A 23,075-nucleotide genomic window follows, 5' to 3' on the forward strand; every position below is an offset into this window, starting at 1 on the left:
TTCTAATTCTTCCACTTGCCGTGATCCTTAAAGCCCTGGTACAAATTCTTGAAGTAGACTCTGCCCAGCAGATCCAAAAGCTGGTTGGCCAACTGCATTTCAAGCTTAGAGAGAAGTCCAAACAAACTATAGATACCTGGCATCAATGCGTCAGTGATTGAACTCTTCAATGGCGCAGACACTTGCATATGCACATAATTAATCAATAGAATGTGTGCCTGTTTCCTGAGAACTCGTTTGTAGACGGCTGCTTGAGATGTGAGTGACTCACTTTCCTTAGTAGACCTCTGAATGGGAGGCTCACAAAGTGTAACCAACAATCTGGAAAAAACAGCACCTTCTTCAGCGGTAGCCTCCTTCCTTGTCAAGTGGTTCATTATCTCAGAAAGGGCACTTATCAACAAATGGTAACGAGATGTGATTCTGAATCTGTGAAACAAGGCAATGTACGATATGACATCGATGAGGGCGATGAAGCTTTTAGATTGATTGGAAAATCGGGAATTTTTGAGTGTACCGACAACGTAGGCTAAAGTCAGCTCGATGGCATACTGGGAGAAAATCCATGGATGATCTGATAACATGACAGTAATAGTGGACAAGTATTCATGCAAAGTGTCGATGTTTTCCACATCTTTAGTCCGAATGCTCATCAACAGAATAGTGCTGACGAAAAGTTTTGTATGCTCTTTGATGCGTTCTTTGTCTAGTTGATGTGCGAGGATGGTTAAAATTCGGATGATTGGATCAAGGAATGGGGAGGCAGCATCCTCACCGGCTGCTAGTAAATGCAAATAAATTTTATCGAAGTCTCCTGAGGGCAAAGACTGGAAGTATGCAATGAGATTAGATTTGACAGATTGAGAGCTGCCAAAAGTTGAGTTATTCAGAAGGGCGAGGAACAAACTGATAACGTATAAAGCTCCGTGGAAGCTTGAGGCAGATGTTTTGACAGCCAAAGCAAAGAGGGTCTGCTCTAATGAATCATCTAGTCTTTCCTTGCCCATGCTTTTAAGCAATTTCTTGATCAGGATTGAAATCTTCTCCAGGAGTGGCGAGGGAAGATAAGCAAGAACAGCAATTAGATCATTACTTAAGGTCTTCTTTTTGGTGACCAAAGCAACGTAAAGTTCGCAAACAATTTCAAACGCCAAGTTGAAGTCGTTAGACTTCGGCTTCTTGCCTTTGATGACTATTTGTGCAAGTTTCAAGTCAGTATTAGATGGATCCTTTTTTAAATTTTTTTCAAGATGCCTCAAAATCTCGTTGACAAAGTTCGAGGATGCTTGGCTCTTGAAGTTAGTGATGTGACTGTCCCATACAAGTTCACCTATCTCAAAAGTGATCTGAGTGTCATCACACGCAAGGAATTTTTTGAAGAACTTGATGTCTTTTTCAAGAAGTGACGAGCCATTAGCATCCTGCAAAATATACTTAAGGATGATCTTCGACTCTTGACTTTTGATCGAGTCTTTGCAAAAGTCATCGGTGAAAGATACAAAAAACTTTCGATAAATGGGAAGAGGCATCATGCAAAAGAGAGCTGATTTATTTGGAAACTTTGGATGCTTCGAAATATAAGTCAGAAGTGATTTGAGAAAGCCTGAAAGCTCAAAAACTAAGGGTGCTTCAGTTTTGAGGAGCTCAAGAAGGCCATCCCCTTGATCCAGCATGAACTTCTCAATAATGGCCGTATGGATCTTTTCAAAAGGTTCAAAAAGAACAAGCCATCGTCTTGCGAGAGCAAGAGTCTCTGTGGTGGAATTCTTCTTGATAAAGCGTGCCACCTCCTTCTCTTCCACCAATTCAAAGGAGGCTGTAAGTTCAGCAATCCTGAAAGTCAAGTAGAAGTCATATTTTGTTTGTGGCTTTCCTGGAACCACAGACTTCAAAAGTCCGTCTGACAAAAACTTGTGGCCGTAATTGCACAACAAGAAGTATACTACTTCTGACCATCCAGGGTATGAAAATTGTGAGCTCTCAAGAACACGAACCGCAGCGTCTCGTTTGGATGTAGGGCACATTAGGAGTCCTTTGAGTAAGAGAACAGCCGTTTCCTTCTGCTTCTTTTCCAAAGAGAGATTTAATAGTGTCGAGAATTGATTGGCAGAGAGTTCATTGCACTTTGAAGACAAGGAGTTAACCACAAATTCATTATTCCAACAAGGATTCAAAGATACACCCAAGGGAAAGAACGTCTCAATAAAGCTGTTGAATTCTCTGGCACGAATAAAACCTTGAGCCAATCTAGGCGCTAGGATACAAATATCCTCCTCTGAAAGTCCCTTTGTAGTATCCACAATTTCTTGAGCTTTTTCGACTGCTAACGATGGGCTCAAAGAGACAAGATGACCCACCAATCCCCACCTCACCGGCTGCCTGGAAATCTCATCTATGTACATATTTTGGAAGAACTCAGGCGAAAGGGTTCTGTTGACATCGGCCAAGACTTGAAGAAGTCTCTCCGACAATTCCGAGAATTTGCTGCATTTTGTGATACTAATAAATACGGCTTCACACAGGGCGATATCCTTGGCAGCCAAATTGTTCACGACTTCTTGAAATAGAAGCTCAACAGCTTCTTGTAGGAGACCATCATATGCCAAAACGTCATCCATATGCGAACAGAGTGAACGAGGAGTTTCAATCTCAAATAGGAAGATTCTGTTTTGCAGTTTCAAAAGATTTATGGTAGGCTCAAGCAGGAGATCGTAAGGAGACGAAAGGATATTGAGTATGTGAGGAAGCACACTTGAAAAGTAGCGAGCCGTGCTTTTCTTCGTTGGCTTGTACTGAGAGGACTGTCTTGGAAGCTGATAAATTTGTAGTATCACTGTGGTCCAGTCATTGATTTTTGCATCCTCCTTGGTTTCATTCTCCAACCATTTCACATAGTCAGATAAAAGCCCCGTAGCGGTGAATTCATCGACGTCGACATAACCAGAACTTAGTATAGTAGCAACACAGGAGAACATCGCTTCCAAAAGCTCAGTATTGCTACCCGAAGTGCTCTGTTGCAAGACACTGGCCACAATGGCCACCAACTTGACTCTTCTGAAGCTCTTGGTTCTCACATCTAGATCCAGCTCCACTTCTCCCATCATCCGCCACAATCTTTCCCAAAGCGTCCAGGCAAGAGGCTCTAGCTTCCATATCTTGAAATCTTTGCCCGTAAGATCGTTCAATCGATCGCATAGTAAGTTGAACACAAAGTGATGCTTGTTGATAAGGAACACATCTAGGGAACCGTCTAGCAACGCCAGAGCGACTTCTACGGCTTTTAAAGGCGATATTTCCTTTGACCTGAGGTGCTTTGTCGCCTCCGCCGTTTCTAGCTCCACCATCTTAGTATATGTCCTAGGTTGAAAGTCGACCTTCTATAATGATGAGCATCCACTGTAATTTTTCGCGATGCCCATATCACTACTGATATCAAGTGGACAACATATGCAATCTGCTGAATAATTCGATACATCTAAAAGAAAAAAAGCTTGACTCAATTTATGATTCATTTGAAAGTATCATCGCAATTTGCACTCGGATCGACCCACAGATATATACTACACTATCTACACTGGCTACATGAAATGAACTCCCTGATATGTGTAATGCTATAGTACAACTCTAAATTAACAAAGTCTCGATCTTGTCCTTGATGCCGTAGATCTGGTTCTTGATAGAGGAGGCGTCATTGGAGGTGACCGAAGCGGCAATAACAGCTCTCGACACACCACAAGCTCTGCCCAAGGCGGTCTTGGAAGGAACAAACACGTAAGGAACGTTTTTGTCCTCACACAACAAAGGCAAGTGCAACAAAATCTCAATTGGCTCGGTGTCGGCAGCCATGATGATGAACTCGGAAATACCTCTGTTCAATGTCTTAGTGGCCTCGTTGGCACCTTTCTTGAGCTGTCTCAAGTTCTGGGCTTGAGAAACAACGTCCAAGATCTGCTGGGTCAATGCAGAGTCAGCTAAGGGGAAGGCTTTTGGGTTAGACATGGTTTAATGTTGTTGATTAGGCTCCTTGCAAAATAGCTCACCGATAAAGAGAAGAAGAGATGGAAAAATTCCTTTGCGCGAGATGAGTATGGCATGGGGCGGTCACGTGGACATCATAGTACCTCGAGATGGGGATGGCAGTTTCCTATTGTGGGATGGCATAGAAATGACATATAGATGACATAGAGACTAATTTTGCCCTTAAGTGGTTTCAAAGGGACAAAAACTTGCAAAACGTCTTTGATTCGTGGGTAAAATGGGCACAAATTGTGCGATCGAAGGGGCCGGCGTGAAAGAGGATCAGGAAAGGGAACGAGACAATTTGAGAAGTGGAAATCGAAATCCACTGTTTTGCTTTTATTGGACCGAACGTAATCGATCTTTTGTCGATGACGGCAGCAATTGGTGAGGAAGTAGGAGGCACTACTCTGCTAAGAGCCTTCATGGCTGGCTGCGAAAAATCTGCAAAAATAACCTTGAAAGGAAAGTACGAGAGGCGAACCGTCTAGTGGCTGCTCTGAAATTCAAAAAGCCTCATAATCAAAAAGATTTCAAACCACAGTATTTTGAAAAGAACTTACTCATTGATCTGTCTTACTCACTTGGCCGGCAATATTCATTGGACCTATGTTGAGACAACAACGACATTGTGTCCGCACTGGAAATTATCCACAAAGATCTATGTTCGAAGGAAAAAGGATATACTCCTCTACCCCTTTCGTGCAACAAGTGACCATCTTCGTGCAATGAGAACATATCAGCTTCAAGAATTCATTGACCAGATACAAAAGCTTCACAATTGCTGAGTCCAAACTTTGCCAAGTGCTGAGTGTCAGCTGGACGAGATAAAAGTATCCACAAGTTGCAAATGCTCATTCTTCTTGAGTCTAGGTTGGCATTCTGAGAACTTGTGAAGCTGTGTATGTACACATTTGCATTGTTGCTTTTCGCAGCCATTCTCACATAAGTATGGACTACAACACGCTGAGAAAATAGAACTGGATACTTTAGTTTTATGATTTTGAAGAGAGAGAAAAAAGAAGAGGTCACATCCAAATTTCAATAAAAGCTAGATCCGCCAAGTCTTTCGCAAAGGCTGAAGTTCTCTATACGTTCTACCCTGGCCAGACGCTTCACATACACACCCACGAGCATCACAGGTTTGTACAATTTCATTTTCGAACCTTAATTTCTCACCAGAGATAGAAGCTCGAACCTAAGTCTCTTTATCGGTCACTTTTTATACAAATGAACTTCATTCTTTGCAACTTTTCCCAGCGTCAGCCCACATTAAACTGAGCTGTGCGTAATCCCAATCACAGCACCCCTGCACATACTGCCACGCTCTCACCGCTCACTTAATCCGAGAAAAAATTACCCTCAATCTTAGCCACCTGTAATCTATCTTGGTTGACTTGTCGAATACTTCAATTCATCCATCAGTGTTGCTAACTCACAAAGAATGTCCGACTTGTGGTATGTAATTTAGACGGTTCTTGGGTAGCGGACGTGCTTGTTTGACTCAATTCGTCCTCAAATGATCATCAAGCTTCTTATCGCTGTAAACAGCAGCCGTGACTGTGTTCTCAGCAAATTCGTCTTCAAAAACAACGTCTAGAGAAGATGAAATTAATAGACAACAAGATTTGATCATTCCTTTATAATCAAGCGTTTTACTAACCAGCCTAGCCCAGTTTACGCTCCCTTCTTTGGTGCCATTGGCTGTACCGCTGCCATTGTGTTCACCTGCTTTGGCGCCTCTTACGGTACCGCCAAATCCGGTGTCGGTGTGTGTGCCACCTGTGTTTTGAGACCAGACTTGTTGTTTAAGAACATTGTTCCGGTTGTGTTGGCTGGTATCATTGCCATTTACGGTTTGGTGGTTGCTGTGTTGGTGTCTGATGGATTGGCCCAGAAGCAGGCCTTGTACTCTGGTTTCATCCAGTTAGGTGCCGGTTTGTCTGTTGGCTTGTCGGGTTTGGCTGCTGGTTTTGCCATCGGTATCGTCGGTGACGCTGGTGTCAGAGGCACTGCTCAGCAACCAAGATTATTCGTTGGTATGCTTTTGATCTTGATTTTCGCTGAAGTCTTGGGTTTGTACGGCTTGATTGTCGCTTTGTTGTTGAACTCCAGAGCTTCTCAGGACGTCACCTGTTAAGGTAGTGATTTCACATCCCTTATTAGAGGGACCACGTTCCCCCAAAATGTCATCATGTCGAAAGTCATTTACTGATTTACAATCATCACATATTTCTTTTCTTCATTTCTATCTTCATCGTTATGTAGTTGAGACAATTCCATGTCTCATTATACGTATCGAAATAGATGTATCAAGTACTTACTTTTGTTGAATGTAAACGTCCCCTATCTTTGAGGCAATGCTTCTTCTCAACGTCAAGACGAGATCTTCTACTGATTCCGGAATCAGTCCTTCCTTTTGTAGGATCTTGCGCCAGTCATGCTCAGCAGGTACATCATCAACGCTTTTCACTGCGAAAGAGTATAACTTGGCAACCTCATCAGGCTCTTCCTGTGCCAGCACCTCAAAGGAGTCAATTAGCTCGATCATGACCACGAGGTCAGACAATTCGAATTTATCTGATGAGAGTAGGGGTAGAAATTGTGCGAATAACAATGGCAAGAATTTTTTGGGCATAAACTTGAATCTGATTAGGTGAAACAACCGCGAGATATTCTTTTTGAATGCGTTTTTATCTTCCAATGAAACAAGGTACTCCACCAACACTGAGTAGGGAGCAATGCACTGCCTTATCGCAGGCTGAACTTCAAAAGATGTGTTCACTTTCTTGGTGATAACATTATTCAAGAGCTCGTCTTCAACTGGCAAACTGTTCAAGAGGGCATCCTGGAAGAGGATATCCCACACGATATGATGTATCTTTTCCATAGCCAAAGCACTTTCCTTGGAGGACGACGTATCGTCGTAACAATGCACGAACATATTCATGGCTTCGTATAGATGACCTTCTGCGAGCGATTGCTCTCCTTGTTGCAAATAGAGCTTCTTTGCTACGTCAGGTAAATTGAGCTTGGCACAGACAGTAAGTGCCCATTCCATATCATCGTTCGTGTAACACTTATAGTGCGGCAAGAATTCACCGACTATTTGACGGTTCTTCCAGTTATGGTCTGGTGATGGTGTTATGACGGGGTGAAGGAAGAGACCAATACCGACATTGGCAAGCGGATGAACCTCAAAACACTCAAAGGCATGCCTCGTGAGGAGATAGTCTGATATTTTTCTCCTTGGAAGCCCTTCCTTGTTTGACAAGGTCATATTAAGAGCGACGTCGTAATAAGGTAAAAAGAGACCTTTGAGCTCAAAAAGTCGACTCAAGTAAGCTGCAGTTGCGCTGTCGTATTTGTCAACAGCAAGAATAACAGAAACTGAGTTACCCATGACGACATTACTTAAAAATACTTCTAAGTCTGAAGTCTCGTCAATGCCTTTCTCACCCACAGCAATTTGATAGTAGTCCATGTAAACATTTTCATAATCACGAACTTGAAATAAAGCTAATGCTGCGTAAAGCTCGTACCAAGTTGAAGTAAATCCGGCCAAAGTTTTAGGAAGACCAGTAATTGCTCGAAGCAATTCGAGGATTTGCCTCGCGATGACTAGCTCTTTTTCATCTTCAATGCCTCGTTTGAGCGTCAAATAGCTGTCTCTCATTTCACACGCCGTGCGCTTCCACTCGCCGAATTGACCTTTTAAGGCCATAGACGTGTAGCTATCTATCAAAACATGGAAGTCGGTGATGATATTATACAACAGGGATTTTTCACCTAAGTTTTCGTACTTCGACAGCTTTATGGATCGAGCTGCATGGCTGAACATCCCTCTCGTGAGCAAGGTGCCCATGTATGTTGTCCAGAATTCAGGATGCATGTATGGCTCTGGGTTGTTGTAGACAACTTCATCGACGAAGCTATCCTCTGGTTTTGGGTCATATTTGTTCACCCAGTACAGAATGAGCTCTGGTTTTTGCCTTTGGTCAATAGAAAACTTATCAGCTTGAATGAACTCAAGCAAGAAATGGAGATCGACGTATGCATCCCAGTCCTCCTCTTGTAACTCATCTTTGACAGTATCTAGAAACTGCTCATACTTCGATAATATCTTTGAGAAAGCATCATGTATTCGAGTCAACTTTACCTCTTTCTTGGCATTCTTCGAGATTTCTCTCAGCGAAGTGACGACTCCCAATGGCTCCTCATCCTCCGAGTCTTCTGGAAGAACCTGGACATCGTGATTCAGTAATTCCTCCACAATCTTGTACAACAGGCTTATATACTCATGATGAGCTCTGTAGAACGGATCCTGAGGCTCTAGACTTTTTTTATATTCTTGAAGGTCAAATTGAAATTTCAAGTCGTCATCCAGCTGAAGCCATTCTGACAATGATGGGTACTTCTTGTCAGCTTTTGGACTTGTGGGGACGTCATCCGAGTTCAATGATTCAGTATGACTCGAAGATTCAGCGGGGACATCTAGCATTTGTATGTCATCGAAGTTCATACTGATTACCGGAGGGAGCTCTCAATTATCAACACTTCTTACAACTTATGTTTTTCTTCGTGCGCACTGCATCTGAGCAGAGGCCCTGCGGGCTTATTGAGGTATATTAATCGCCTATTTTAAAATTCATCGATAAATTTCTCCATTGGCATCTTGAGGTGAGAAGCCTTGGTTTTGTTAACGCCTTTGTCGCTGCTACTGTTAAACGCAGCGAGATGAATGAAATCTTTAGCAATGTCTCGGCGTTTTAGAGCTGCTTCAATGTACATCGATGGATAAATGGCGCGATCTTCAGAGACATCGGAGTTCTGCTCATATGGTAGATTGAACGTTTTCGTACACGTTCCATAAAGCTTTCTTATTTTGTAAGTCTCCAGGGTTGCCTGACTCGTCAACCTGTAGATGCCTCCATCCAATGTCCCAATGAGAAGAGACCCGTCTTCTTCGATGTATTTCAAAACATTGATTTGAGAGTGGAGCATGATCGTGTTTTGTCTGAAATATACTCTGCCGTATGTGTCGCCTGCAACGATATATTCGGGTTCGTCGCCGATGGGAGGCACCACACATATTGCAGTATAAAGCATTTCTGTCAGACTTCCTATACGTCTAGGCATCTCGTTGGGGAATTGAAGGAACGCACCATGAAATGAGTCTAGATAAACAACACCTCCCAGTTGAGTGGGACACACTTGCATACCATATTGCAACATTCTCTTGGTTTTGGCGCTATCATGCCCTTCATGAACCCATCTGTACCCGTTTTCAACCTTCTCTAGCTCAATGGAGAGGAGCTCATTCCCTATAGCGTATAATTTGTCACTGAAGACAATGCTAGTAAACGATACATTTCGAAGAGGGACACCTTCAGCCATGACATTGGCGACAGCCTTTACCTTGAAATCCTCCACCTTAAAAATTGGAAACTTTTGGCTCCAGGGCCCATCATCTTGGATAGCAACAAAATACTGAGCGCCAATCTCAAGAGACTTATCTTCAGGAAGAAGACATATATCCGTGTATAAATGCTCACCATCAGCAAATGAATCCAATATTTTCATAGATCGACCATCTAAGAGGTTGATTGTTGAACTTCGCTTGAAGCCATTCGAAGATGCAATATCATTCTTGATGCAGATGAGGTAAGGCGTATTTTTAATGCTGAGAGCCTTTGTCCATAGTTGGTCTGCAAAATGAGCGTCGTCAACATCAGTTTTATCTTTCAGACGGACAGTGAAAAAGGTCCCATCCCTGAGAAGGACTCCGAACATGTAATTGTACAACAGGAGAACAGTGACACTTTTTATGACTTTTGGAGAATAGAAAAAGTCAGCAAATTCCAAAAAGTAATCACTCTTTGGTACTAACCCTATCACCTTGTGGTCATCGTACATCACCACTAAGAGACCGTCTGAATTCATCCCTGTAGGAACGCCGTTCTTGGAAATCCAAACACAGGAGTCCACTATGTTGCCTCTGCGGATCAAATGCTGGTAAATGGTGCCGTGGGTATCGACCATGACCAAAACAATACTATTTTTGTTATTGAGACAGAGCAGAGCACCAACAAGCCCTGCTTTGCGGATGGAGCAAGTGAGCGACCACCGATGTTTTAATTGATGATGTGAACCACTATAAAACAGAACGTGGCCATCGGAATAAGCAACAATTATGTACGGTTCATCGCGAAAGTAGACAAATTGAAGGGAGCAGACGAGAGCTTCATCGTGATTAAGCTTGACAGACAGTTCACCACCCTGCGTAGTTAACACTAGGTGACCTCCTTTGATGTGAATGGTATCCCGAAACCTCATTACTCGAGCAAATTTGATGTCATCATTCCTGACTTTGAAAGCACAAAAGTCGTCATTGGTCCAAACCCTATCCCATTCGAACTCGCCCTTTTCGTCCATTTTGGCATCACTTATACCCGTGCCGTCTATGGAGAAGTTCGACAACTTTATGGCTCCAGGTTTCTTGAGGAGGCCATCATCTTCGATTTCATATATTCGACTGATCTCTGAGGCATTCATGATACCAACATAAACCCTGGAGTCCAGTGAATGATAACCCAGGTAGTTTGTTGGCAGAAGTCGGATAATTTCCGCAAACGGCTCGTTTATCTGAATCGACGACAAGACGGTTGTTCTCCACTTGTTGTACGTTATTTTGCGTAGTTCGCCATTGTGATAGCTACCCTGGCAAACGAAGATGTCTGGTGCGTACCGGATCGAGTCAGTGTTGTAACTGTACGCTAGATCTAGCACTGGAGGCGAGGAAGGCATGAAGGACAAGATCCGAAGGGTTGGGTCCTCTGGCTGAATGCTGAATAGCACGCTTTGAGAGAACCTCGATGCGGCGTAAAAGATGTTATCCTGGATGTGGACCAACGAGTTAGCAACTGTGGATTTTCCAACATCAAGGACTGTGAAGCTCTTTAGTAGCATGCTTGACTGGCCAAAACGACCTGGGGTAAACAGTAGATCCACGAAGATGAGAGCAGTCTGACCCGAGTCCGTTGTCACCAAAAAGCGAGTATCGTCAATCTTAGTGTATGCTGTGAATAACGAGTATACGTATGGAAGCAGCCCGATATCAATAGTTACTACACCCTTTGACACTGAAGCACGGGTAGATGAAGAGTCAACATAGGTGTCAGGAAGATCACATGTTTGATTTAACCCTGGAAACAAATACGCCTTCGAATTGCTCAACACCATCACACCCCCATAATTCATTGGTATGATCAAAGATGGGGCCTCCACAAACGAGGCAAACTGGTGTATTATCCGAGGGTTTTCTTTTTCAAAAGAAAAGTAAAGAAGAGAAGACGTTAGATCGTAGCCCGAATACAACACTGCCACCGTCTGGTTATCCTCCAAAGTGGCAGTCAGCTTCACCTGGATACAACCGAGGGACCCCAGGAACACCGTTTGACTTTTTCTTGCATAAGGATACTTGAATACCCTTCCGTCACTAGTAACCCGTATAACCGATGCATTTTCTCCGTAGACTAGTAGATGCAATCTATGGTGACCAACAGTGGAGTCAATTCCTCTTTGAGTTGTCTCCTCAATATGACCCCAAACTTGGGCATTCATCGAGCACTCATAGATCTTATTGTCGGCAATAGCAAACAATCTGTCTCGCCCGTTATACTTGGCGGATGTCAAGGCCACAATGGGACTTCGTAGCTTGATAGGATGCTCACTGCACAAGTATTCAGGGTTCGTAGAGTCAAAGATATAATGCTGGATTGTGCATCGATCGGCAATGGCGAGCAATTGATACTCGTCTTGCCGATACACCGCTGCGAGTCCATAGCCTTGTGGGCGCTGGATCGTGTGGATTAGTCTGCCCATGGAGGTATACGTGAGATATGTGCGAAGGCGATAAGGTGAGCACGCTTACTACTGTGGTGGCGGCAAAGGAAGGTGGAAACGAAAAATTACTGGTTCTATGAATTTTTCTAGGAATTTCCGGTTTGTAGGCTTTTTATTACCTCTTCCTTTTGATATTTCACTCTGATTTGCTTTGGTGGGTGAGTCTAGCGTCACTTGGTTGCGATGGCACCTATTTTCGCAGCCATTACTTTTGGGGTAGGTGAAGCGATGATAGTTTCCCATGAGCGCAGGTGAACAAAGAGGCGTACAAAATGCCTCCGATTCAGCTGTGCTTTTGAGGTACTTTCAGACTCTTGGTTCGTATCAAGGTGTCTTCAAGATCGTCAGTGTGCTATCGAATACCTACAGGATCACTTAGCTCGATTTGATGAACGCATACTTATTTCACTGATTGACTTCAACTTCTGATCCAGAATAGGCAATGCGATGTTTCAAGTTCATACTGTTCTTATCCCAAGTGGATGTGCTTTAAAATGCTCCAGGTTTCCCTCGTGTGACCACGACCAGGTCTTATAAGCTCCCCGAGTAGTAACACACAATTCACTGAACCGTGTCCGTTCTCAATTCCTATTTCTGTATCTCAACATCTGTGCCCCACAAATTCTGCTAATTAAATGGGAGAACACTTCTGCATCAAGTGACACGAATGCCACCACAATGTAGATCGTCCGACAATCACTAATTGTGATCCAATTCTTTTACCGTTCGATCAGATAACTTCATTAGTTTAGCCCTTCACTACCTAACCGCCTCTCTAAGCTCCAACAGGGGAGCCCAAGTCCAGTTGAACATTAGTGGACATCATTCTCCCGCAAGGTCCTACTCACACATATTTACGACCTACCCAATTGTTTATGGTACCTGTTCCCCCCAAAGATAAACGTTGTTCTCTACTCGGGGTTCCGCAAAAATGAAGAAAGCATTTTCCTAACGTGGTTAGAGTTGCCTTCCCTCTCGCTCCCTCAATGGCCTCTCTGTCACTACAACCTACTTGGCTGCGAATTCCTGACGATCTCATCGTACTAGTCCTCGACCACAAATCATCACAAAGTTCATATCGTTGTCTAAGTCGTAAATCTAGAGAGGCATGTTCAAAAAAGCGTTTTTAAAAATTTTCTTCATTTTTCCAGGAGCAGATGTTACCGTCTTTGAGCCACCCCTGTTTCTTGCTTCCGCAACTCACAAGATCTTAGACGCATAATCGCCAAATGGGTGCGAAATGCCTGAGGCTCACTTAGGGACACGATAAGACGCCCTGTCCAACACTCCAGCTAGCATTGAATTTTGATGGTCAAACTGACCATGTCGTGAATTGAGATCGCATCATTGATTCTGTGACTTCAAACTTTATTAATCTCCAAACTCTCTACCCATTTGCTCTACCGGGCTCCTTTCCTCCAGCAACCTACTGTGCAGAGCGGCGGTACTTGTGCCATAGCCTGGCTATACACTTTCCCTACCAGCAGAGCATAGACACCAACTGTTTTCTCTGGAGGTCGTCTTCTCTTCTTCCACGCTCAGTTGCTATCCGCCTCGCTAATTAATCGACGCTTCAATTGACCAGCAATATTCCTATTGATCCGCCTTTTCCCGGCGCCTAATTAGTACCCGGATCAATCACAAGACACCAGAGCCCTCGATGAATCCAGCATCGCCGACCCTGGGGCCAAAGAGCTCGTCTTCGTGGCGAATTTTGGACTACCTCAAGATCCTGTCGTCGCCAAAGCAGTCGGTGAGTCCGTCCAACACATCGCTCAACTTAAAGGAACAGGCGGAAAAGGCCAAGAGCGTATGCAAATGCTCGTGCTGTGGCACCGTGCTAACGTTCCCTGAAAACACCCACAAGTTCTGTTGTCCGCATTGTCATACAACGAACTTGTTGCATCTAGATTTGACCGCAGACCCGCCAGTGCACCTCCTCTCGTATAACTACGTGAAGCGTCTCGTGGACCAAGCATTGCACTCAGACAAGAAGATCGAAAACAGCCATGAGCTCCATGAACGATTAAAGCCTCTTCTGGACTACCTCTTTCAAGCTTTCGGCTCAATGGCTTGTTTAAACGAGTCGTTCAAATTGAAGAGAAAGAGCCGAAGGCCGCACTATTCTACGGCGAACTTGGACTACGATGATGTCCGCAAGATCTTCGACCTTCTTACGTCGCTCCCTTCAAGACGGCCACTATACTATGCCCTTCTGGGCGCATGTCACTGTCTCAAACGGCTTCCTCTCAACTTGTGTGACGATCCTCGAAACCTTCTGTGGGTGATGGTTCTCTTTGAGATTCCTTTTTTGTCGAAGGCGCTAACAAACAACGATAAACGCTCTCAGCATCGTCCTGGTTCGATGGTGGAGGTGCCTGAGATCCAAGCACTCTGCTACGAGATCTTGAAACGAGTCTTGGGGATCTTTTCCCAGGCTGAAAGCACCTTGACCGGAAACTACGTGGCTTCGTGGTTTCTGAAGCGTTCTCACGTTGATTTCATGGCCAAGGTTGAGCTTATCAATTTGTACATCACATTCCACTTGAAAAAGTACTTTTACTTTGCCAACAACCCGGAGTTGGCTCGCAGAAGCAGTCTGGGAGGTGGACTCGAAAACACACATCGTCGGAACAGCTCGATTCCAACACCACCCCCTCAGCAAGATGAAAGTCATCTCGTGAAACCTACAATCAAGGAGGCGAGGAGTAACAGTGTTCCCCATGTTCAAGATGATGAATACTTTCAGTACTCTTATCTCAAAGATGAAGTAGAAGGCATGGACACGTTAGCGCCTCCAGTGAGCCTTCAGCAATTGACGAGTGGTCCATTGAGTCCCAGATCTAGAGGCTCGAAAAAGAAGAAACACGATGCGAAGATTAGAGTTCATCAGTATTCACTGAACTACCACCTCCGAACAGCGTCCGGAGCGTTAAGCATTTTTGTGAAGGCGAACTACATTCGCTACGGGGAAAACAAGTTGCAAGCTCATGCATTTTACAATTCCCTAGTCGATTATGTCAATATCAAGCTAGATTACGACGCCTGGCTGAGTCGAAGAAAACTGAGTCGCCAAGATGTCGGTACAGAGCCAGCGTTGCAAACCGTCATCGATTATATTCATGGTTCGAACCATGTACCCTTTACTGAATCTCCAAGTACTACATTCTACTTCTGTCAGTACCCGTTTCTAATTACTCTTGGGGGAAAAATTGCAATTCTTGAGTACGAGGCCAGGAGGCAGATGGAAAGGAAAGCAGAGGAGGCGTTTATCAATTCTCTTGATCGCCGTGTGACACTAGATGTCTACTTCAGAGTTAGAGTACGTCGTGATTACATCGTACAAGACTCGCTTCGCTGCATTCAACTCAACCCAAACAACTTGAAGAAGAGCTTGCGAGTGCAATTTATTAATGAGCCCGGTGTCGACGCTGGTGGTCTCAAGAAAGAATGGTTTCTTCTACTCACTAGAGCACTCTTTAGTCCACACGCAGGGATGCTTAGTTACGTCGAGGATTCTAATTTCCTTTGGTTCAATGTTGTACCGGTGGACAATTTCGAAATGTATTATCTCTTTGGTGCAATTCTTGGATTGGCAATATATAACCTGACCATCCTCGACCTCAAATTCCCCATTACGATGTACAAAATTTTGTTGGGGTTACCCATTGGTTTGGCTGACTATCAGGAGATTTTCCCCATGTCAGCACGCAACCTTTTCAGATTAAGAGACTATAGCGCTGAAGAGATCGAGTCGCTTGATTTGACCTTCGAGGTTACATTCTCAGACCCGTTTGGAACTCGATACACCAAGGATCTCATTCCTGGCGGCTCGAATTTGGTTGTGGACGGTGACAATCGCGAGCTCTATATTGACAAGTACGCCCGATTCTTCCTTTGGGACGGAATGAGCAAGCAGCTCGCTGCTTTCAAAGGTGGTTTTTCCAATGTGGTAGATGGCAATGCCTTCTCCTTGTTTCTGCCCGAGGAGATACAGCTACTTTTGTGTGGCAGCGAGGAGAGCAAGTTCGATGTGGATGTGCTTCAGTCTGTCACCAACTACAGCGGGTGGGCAAGCAAAGAGGAAGCCACCGAGTCGTCCACAGTCAAGTGGTTCTGGGAATATGTCAGTGGACTTACTTACAAACAGCAGAAAAAATTACTTCTTTTTATCACGGGGTCAGATCGAGTGCCAGCCACAGGGATACAGAATCTCACCCTTAAGATCAGCCGCCTTAAGACAGCTGGCGGGGACAGCGACAGGCTTCCGGTGGCCCACACATGTTTTAATGAATTGGCATTGTACGATTATATTAGCAAGAAAAAATTGGCTGAGAAGCTTGACAAGGCGGTCAACATGTCGGCAGGGTTTGGTATCAAATAGCTTTATGGGAAATGGCTGCGAAAAATATTGTGTAGCAAGGAAGACGCGCAGAAAATAAAGTATCCTGAGATAGGCTCCAGTAATGGCATGATAATCACGTGATTTGGAGCACGTGATAAGAGAAATGATGTTCTCGACCTTGGAGGGTAATAACTCGAGATTTTTACATATATGCCTCTTGTCATTCATATTTTGGTGTGCATGATTTCCATGGAATTCATCGCTACTGTTTTTTTGAACAGGTATCAAGCACCGTGTGTGGGGTTACCCGGCCGTGATCTAGCCAATGAATGAAGTGCGAATTGAGTGCGAAAAAGTAACCTAGTATAGCGTAGAAAGCGAAGAAGATATTCACTTCTCACATATCTATTCCAAACACAACGATGCTTGCCAGAACATTGAAGAGCAGTTTGGGCTTGAAGGGCGCCGCCAGAACTTTGTCTTCGTCTGCCTCGGCCCTTACGCCTTACAAGCAGCCAGACTTCTCCGCATACCTCAACGATAGACTGGAGCTGAAAAACAAGAACTTCACCTACTTCATGGTTGGTTCCATGGGTTTATTGTCTGCTGCTGGTGCTAAGTCGACTGTGGAGGCGTTCCTTTCGTCTATGTCTGCATCTGCCGATGTCTTGGCCATGGCCAAGGTTGAGGTCAAGTTGGGCGCTATCCCAGAAGGTAACAATGTCATTGTCAAGTGGCAGGGTAAGCCAGTGTTCATCAGACACAGAACGCCCGATGAGATTGCCGAGGCTGAGTCCGTGGACGTGCAGAGCTTGAGAGACCCAGAGACCGACGATGTGCGTGTCAAGAAGCCAGAGTGGTTGGTGATGTTGGGTATCTGTACCCACTTGGGATGTGTCCCTATTGGTGAGGCTGGTGACTACGGTGGATGGTTCTGCCCATGCCACGGTTCGCACTACGATATCTCTGGCAGAATTAGAAAGGGTCCTGCTCCTTTGAACTTGGAGATTCCTCAGTACGAGTTCACCGACGACTCCACCTTGTTGATTGGTTAAGCTTGCGGCGTTATCCACTCCAACATCTAAAAGACCTAATGTTTATGGAGCTCTTGAGCTCTTACGACACTCAAACCCTCACTACTTCTTTTCGACGGGCCTCCTCATAGTAGGATGCATGTACTTATTCATTCCCAAACTCCTTTTGGCCCATCCTAGATTAAGATACATATTAAATTGCATTGAAACACGATTATGCTGTAGACATCAGCTCATAACCCGTTTGATGCGCTAACTCGTCGGGTACCCTCTTCCAGATATGTTCGAGGTTTGTTGTTCGGATACTCTCCATATCAAGAGCTTCCAAACTTGCGGATTCGACTTCTGTCAAAGATACACCGGTTTCTTCGACCAGCTTGACAATATAGGTCCCGAGCCTTGGAGGAAGGTTGTTGGGCCTATAGTCGTCCACAAGAGCAAGTCTGTAGAAGACAGACCAGTGTAATTGGGCATTAGGAGGAAGCACTCTGTTCTTCCCCAAGTTGGGACTGAACTTGTTTGTCCATCGGCCATTCCCCTTTGCAATTTTGGTGTTGAAGGGAATCAACTCAAGAAACCACCACCATATGCTTTTGAGAAATGAAGAGTTTCCCCTTCCATTGCACCGTAAAATTACACCATCTGCACCCTCGAAGATCTCCTGCTCTTGGACTTTAGATCTACGAAGTGAGAGATTATCGTGCTGGTACAGCAATAAGGAGTCTTTTGGCTGGTATCGTTCCCAGTAAGACTCTATGCTATCCTTTCCAAGCTGGACACCAAATTTACAACCTTCGGCAATTAGCCAGCGGAATGGGACCTCTGAAAGCCGCTTTCCGTTTTCATCTAGCCCCCAACTTCCGCCCATATCGCCATGTGAGCCAGGAAACCACATCTCAAGAATGTCCTTAGACACATTGGTATCTGAATGGTTGCTGAACCAAAGGCTATTTGCCCATATCCAGATTCGGTGTAGAAGAGAAGGCACTGCTCTATCACTGGTATGATCGTCAACGTAGAACGGCACTTGTCGGTACTTAGCCCTTCTCTCGTCGATGCTTTGAGCATGACGAATGTGGTCTACGATAGAAGAACAAGTAGTGAATGGAAACAACCTGTCAGTCAATATACCAACCAGACTAACCGTGTCCCAAATCCCGAGAAATTGGACCCTGATCTCCTGTCCAAACAATCTTCGCAAATGAAGCAGAAACAGCGACGTGGGGTCCCTTCTGGGACGTCCTGCTTTCTCCCACCCGGAGTACACTCTCCACGCCAACGGCACCAGCATCTCCAGGCCTTGGTGAAAAAGACCGAAACATTCTAGAAATCCGATCAATACTCTGGCCGTGTAACCGCCTCTTGAGAAGCCAAAGATGTACACTTTCGACTTCGGTGTCCAGAACCTCATGAGAAAGAGGTACGCCGCCTGGACATGGGACTCAAAAGAGAGGGCAAATGCAGCGTCGAGGCTGTTCTTAATACTGTCAAGACCATACTTGAAGTGGGTGGAGGATTCAATGTCTGGAACTGCTCCTCCAAAGGTGGTGCCTATGCCTGGCTGGTAGTAGCAGGTTTGAGTGTTCTGGTCGAGCATGGAAAAGAGTTTGATGATATTAGAAGGCGGAGGATTGCCGAATCCTGCTGAAGTGCCTTCGAAACATAGTACCAAGTTTTTTGACATCGGCAGTTCTTAAGTGGGTAACGCTAAGAGTACGGAGAAGCTTTTAAAATGGCTGCAAATTATTCGCACTGTGCATATGGCAGTGTCAAATTCGTGATAAAGTCTGTGATATAAAAAAGTTGAGATGAAAGTAATGCAAAGTTGTCAGCCGTCTGCTAAAATCAGGGATTCTCTTCTTCATGCTTGGAGTTTGTATGCTAATTCATTCTTCTTGAAATAATGATGGCAGCAGCAGCAATAGACCGCTTCAAGTCTGAGATTGTACCTGCAACCTCTAAATGAAACGACAAACACAAAATAGAATGGCACCCACTAGTTTCAAATGCCTCTCGCCAAATCCATGCAACTAGGACTTACTAGTCATATCAACATTTCGGTGCCGCCACCTCTTGAAGCAAAGATATGGTTTTTGGCCTATAGCAAAATCAAGATCGGTAGTCTTTATATCATACTGCTGTCATCAAACTCGCTGGTAGTAAATTGCCTAGGCTCATGGAGTGTGAGTCAATGGCCGCGAACGAATCTATGCGGGAATATAAGTAATAGTTAATGGTGGCCCCTCCGTAAGTCGTCTGTGGCGGCGTCTTCACAATAGGTCGAACTAATACAGATAATAGTGTTCGGAGCTTTCGTCGAGCGTAAAATTCCTTTTCTCTGCCAGTTGCCTCGACGATTCTAAATCTCCAAGAGCTCATTAAGTGGGGTTTGGCAAGTCCAGTATGCTTTTCTATAGCCATAGCTGAGATTCAAAAAGCTTTTAATCAATCTAATTCTCACTTGCAGTCCTTTCAATTGGGTTAGCTGAGTTGACACTTTATCCAACTTGTTGATGATCTCTTCCGTCTCTTCAATGCCAAAGAAGTTATTGAGCTCGTTTTCACTGTGTAGCTCTGCCAAAACGACTTTATCGTCTCTGCCCTTGAGCACTAGTTTAAAAGGCTGAATTTTGATTGTTCTTTTGAATGGTCTCACAAAAAGCATATTAATGTCAGGCAAAATCTCTGAGAGTAAAACAGTTGTCTCAAATGCTGTGGCATCAGGAATGTTATGCACCGTAAAGGATGCTAATGTCGAGAATGACACCAGATTCACCGTGAAATCTTGCCACTGCAGTCTCTGAGATGGACCATTAGTCAGAACTTGCAGGTGCTGAGTGAGTTCATCTTCCGATGACGAGCAAGGCTCTTGGATGGCTACACGTTGGCTCTCAACCGGCTGCTTTTGTGTGAACTGCTGTTGGAAGGTCACTTGTGCTGCAGAGATCTTTCTAGTCTTAGGAGCCTGCGTAAGAAGCTCGTCATCGTGTCTCTTCTTAGAAGTAGTATAACCACCTTTTTCACTCAGAAAGTCACCGGGTTGCAAGTAAGCATCAATTGGAAAGTTTGGCAATAACCTATTGTACAATCTTTCATCGACATGAGCCAAATACCGTGCCATAAAATTGCCAAATCCACAATTCTTGATCCAATTCCTGAATGTAGGCTTATTTAAAGACTCTCGATTGCATACCTCCAAAGTCGAGATCCACCCTTCCAATTCCCCTCTATACTCCTTGACCCTCATATTAAGAGAGCAAATGACACCTTCTTTGGAGAAGTTGCACTTCATCTCATCTCGTGGATTGTACTGCTTCATATGTGGAGAGAACTTACACAATTCTGACCAGTATAAATCGACTTTGCTTGCTGGCACCGTGACAGGAAACACTTTCTGCTGCTCCAAAGCATGAATATCTCCCAAACTAAACGATTCAGGCAATCTTTGCGGTAGTCTGCCGGCAGCATACGCGTTCTTGTCGTTATCAGTGAAGTCTGTCACCAACAAGAAACCGAAGTTCCATTCGGGCAATTTGCACAAGGCCAAGCAAACCACTGGAAATGTGGTATACACTAAGCGAGAATCGTTGGCAAGATGCTCCGGCAGAGGCAATTCTGCGATGCTCTTACACTCGAGCTTGACGGAGGGCATTAATACACCATCAAGTCTTCTATATCTTCGCACTTTGTATCAAGTCGCGTTCAAGAAGCACCAGAGATGAAAAGTACGTTGACAGTTCAAATGCATTATCCAGGACTCTACTAATCTCCAGAAAAAGCACCAAAGCTCAGCAAGAAGGCTTTTGGCGCAATTGGCCAGAGCAAGACCAGGATCTCTGAAACAACTGAAGACTTCATGGATGATGGCGCCATTGAAGAAGAGTCCGGAGACCGTTGGCTAGGTTCAGATTTGGCAAAGGCTTTAAGATTTTACCAGAAAGCATACATCAGTTACAAGAGTGCTGTTGCAACTCCAACTTCGGACAGGGCCCTTTTACTAGATGCTCATTATAACGCTGCAAGATTGCTATTTCATGTATTCATCCAGTACAGCAAGACAGATGGAATCGATGTTCACAAGTTGACTAATGTCTGTGAGGTGCTAACTGGGGACGATAATAGCGTGGTTCAAAACATATCGACAATTGTTGAAGCTCATGAAAGGGCTCTTCAGGTTGAACCTGCAAATCCTCCACTTGATCTTCAGTATAATGCTGCCTTGGTATACACAGAGGCAATTGAAGAGGCAGATGACGTCAATGAAGATCTTCTTTTGAAAGCTATCAGCCTCTTTCAAGAAGTGCTACGTAGACAAGTTATGGAGTTTCAGGACTTTCTTCAGTTCATGCTCGAGCCTGAGCGACCCACAAGCTCAGAGGTTCCTTCGGAAGATCAACAGTACTCAAGCAGCAAAACAACACAACCTCCTGACATTATTGAGACAATTATATCAGCGTATGGACTAGTTCAAGCCATTCTTGAAAGTGTAACCTCTGCGCCAGGTCAGCTCGAATATGTTATTTCATTGGTGACTCCTTTTGTACAAGCATTAGAGGAGGTTGCATCAGAGACAACTGAGAAGTACAACGAGCAGAATAATCATCAAGAGTTTGTTGCACCTCTTCAGCTCGACCAGATCCACGAGTACCTTGTGGTAAAAACCACATGTCAAGCACTCAGCACAAACTCGTACAAGGACGCTTGTTCAGCTTTTGAGCAAATTGCTTTAAATATCCCTGAATGGAATATGCTGGCGGCTGACTCCATTGATACTATTCTTGAACGCCATGAAGTGTATCAGAATCCACTGAAGGCAGGTGTCGCAGAATACTGGGACGCTTTGACTAGCATGAATAACTTTCTTAAAAAGGCACAGGAGTTACTCAGTGCAAAGCTTCAGGAGACAAAGACGAAAAACTCCACAAATACTGAGGTTGGATTGGGATCACTCATAGCCCAAATTTGTAAAGTCTTCATCGCCAGGGCCGATGTTGACTTGCAACGAAGCCAACTTGAACATGACATAGCAAAGGTGAATAGTACGGTGCTTTTCAATAATGCAAAGGCATTTCTTAAGAGTGCCATCAACATGAGCAAGACATCAGGGGGCATCAGAGAAAAAGTTGTTGAGAAAGCACAAAAAGAACGGCGCCGACATGAGGCGTCTTCAAGACTTTGTGTTCTAGAGAGAGACTTCGATGAAGAAGAGCTTAATCGGACACTTGGAAAGGGCCAATGGGAAAATGACTTTGCAAACTACAGAGACTTGTGGTATTTTCAAAAGTTCTTTCCATGATCATTGCATTAATTCATTCAGCTATACATTTGACGCCGTTGGCGTCGCAAGACTATAAAGGGGCCCCGGTAAAGTTATTTGAGAAACATTCGTTAGCATATTCGTCAGGATGATTAGTGGAAGGCGTCATATCGTGCACAGCAGGACTCGTTAAGTACTTGAGATCTATCAGATGAGATCGCAGGTTCTGTACTATCACGTTGACGATGTTGAACTTCAAAACATGAAGTATGAGGGACAACAACCGCATGCCGGCATTCTCTGAAGGGCATCAACTGGAGTAAGGTTTTTCTTAAGTTAGGAAGAACGGTAGCAAAATGATTTGTAATACCGTTGAGAAGTGGCGTTCGTGCAGTGCCTGCGCACGTTGTAATGAGAACCCACAAAATGCAGAACTACGAATCCGGCCCGTGCTATCTAAAATTTACGTCAGAAATTCGTTTTAGACTGAATAACTACTGATATCTGATAGATTCGT

General features: G+C 44.4%; 10 protein-coding genes across 10 annotated transcripts; 4 read left to right on the forward strand and 6 right to left on the reverse strand. All coding sequences in view use genetic code 12, as the record gives it.

The window, feature by feature from the left end:
* Positions 1 to 2: 2 nt before the first annotated feature.
* CJI96_0004719 (uncharacterized protein) lies at positions 3 to 3,344 on the reverse strand (the record flags this gene model as incomplete). Its single annotated transcript, XM_029037520.2, has 1 exon — positions 3 to 3,344. The coding sequence occupies one exon, from the start codon at positions 3,342 to 3,344 to the stop codon at positions 3 to 5; it is 3,342 nt and encodes a 1,113-aa protein (XP_028888576.2).
* Positions 3,345 to 3,624: 280 nt separating this feature from the next.
* Positions 3,625 to 3,999, reverse strand: CJI96_0004720 (RNA binding protein SNU13; the record flags this gene model as incomplete). Its single annotated transcript, XM_029037519.2, has 1 exon — positions 3,625 to 3,999. One exon carries the CDS (start codon positions 3,997 to 3,999, stop codon positions 3,625 to 3,627), a length of 375 nt encoding a protein of 124 aa, XP_028888575.1.
* Positions 4,000 to 5,461: 1,462 nt separating this feature from the next.
* Positions 5,462 to 6,157, forward strand: CUP5 (H(+)-transporting V0 sector ATPase subunit c; the record flags this gene model as incomplete). The annotated part of the gene is made up of 2 exons (XM_029037518.1): positions 5,462 to 5,475; positions 5,689 to 6,157. The coding sequence occupies 2 exons, from the start codon at positions 5,462 to 5,464 to the stop codon at positions 6,155 to 6,157; spliced, it is 483 nt and encodes a 160-aa protein (XP_028888574.1).
* Positions 6,158 to 6,337: 180 nt separating this feature from the next.
* NUP85 (Nup85p) lies at positions 6,338 to 8,539 on the reverse strand (the record flags this gene model as incomplete). Its single annotated transcript, XM_029037517.2, has 1 exon — positions 6,338 to 8,539. The coding sequence occupies one exon, from the start codon at positions 8,537 to 8,539 to the stop codon at positions 6,338 to 6,340; it is 2,202 nt and encodes a 733-aa protein (XP_028888573.2).
* Positions 8,540 to 8,658: 119 nt separating this feature from the next.
* Positions 8,659 to 11,901, reverse strand: CJI96_0004723 (uncharacterized protein; the record flags this gene model as incomplete). Its single annotated transcript, XM_029037516.2, has 1 exon — positions 8,659 to 11,901. The coding sequence occupies one exon, from the start codon at positions 11,899 to 11,901 to the stop codon at positions 8,659 to 8,661; it is 3,243 nt and encodes a 1,080-aa protein (XP_028888572.2).
* A 1,681-nt stretch (positions 11,902 to 13,582) lies between these two features.
* CJI96_0004724 (putative E3 ubiquitin-protein ligase) lies at positions 13,583 to 16,306 on the forward strand (the record flags this gene model as incomplete). The annotated part of the gene is made up of 1 exon (XM_029037515.2): positions 13,583 to 16,306. One exon carries the CDS (start codon positions 13,583 to 13,585, stop codon positions 16,304 to 16,306), a length of 2,724 nt encoding a protein of 907 aa, XP_028888571.2.
* Positions 16,307 to 16,689: 383 nt separating this feature from the next.
* RIP1 (ubiquinol--cytochrome-c reductase catalytic subunit RIP1) lies at positions 16,690 to 17,322 on the forward strand (the record flags this gene model as incomplete). The annotated part of the gene is made up of 1 exon (XM_029037514.2): positions 16,690 to 17,322. The coding sequence occupies one exon, from the start codon at positions 16,690 to 16,692 to the stop codon at positions 17,320 to 17,322; it is 633 nt and encodes a 210-aa protein (XP_028888570.2).
* Positions 17,323 to 17,515: 193 nt separating this feature from the next.
* Positions 17,516 to 18,898, reverse strand: CJI96_0004726 (uncharacterized protein; the record flags this gene model as incomplete). Its single annotated transcript, XM_029037513.2, has 1 exon — positions 17,516 to 18,898. One exon carries the CDS (start codon positions 18,896 to 18,898, stop codon positions 17,516 to 17,518), a length of 1,383 nt encoding a protein of 460 aa, XP_028888569.2.
* A 762-nt stretch (positions 18,899 to 19,660) lies between these two features.
* Positions 19,661 to 20,953, reverse strand: CJI96_0004727 (uncharacterized protein; the record flags this gene model as incomplete). The annotated part of the gene is made up of 1 exon (XM_029037512.2): positions 19,661 to 20,953. The coding sequence occupies one exon, from the start codon at positions 20,951 to 20,953 to the stop codon at positions 19,661 to 19,663; it is 1,293 nt and encodes a 430-aa protein (XP_028888568.2).
* Positions 20,954 to 21,019: 66 nt separating this feature from the next.
* CJI96_0004728 (uncharacterized protein) lies at positions 21,020 to 22,597 on the forward strand (the record flags this gene model as incomplete). The annotated part of the gene is made up of 2 exons (XM_029037511.2): positions 21,020 to 21,026; positions 21,075 to 22,597. The coding sequence occupies 2 exons, from the start codon at positions 21,020 to 21,022 to the stop codon at positions 22,595 to 22,597; spliced, it is 1,530 nt and encodes a 509-aa protein (XP_028888567.2).
* Positions 22,598 to 23,075: the final 478 nt, after the last annotated feature.

The sequence above is a fragment of the Candidozyma auris genome, chromosome 6 (genome assembly GCF_003013715.1).
Source record: "Candidozyma auris chromosome 6, complete sequence".
In the NCBI taxonomy this organism is placed as follows: domain Eukaryota; kingdom Fungi; phylum Ascomycota; class Pichiomycetes; order Serinales; family Metschnikowiaceae; genus Candidozyma; species Candidozyma auris.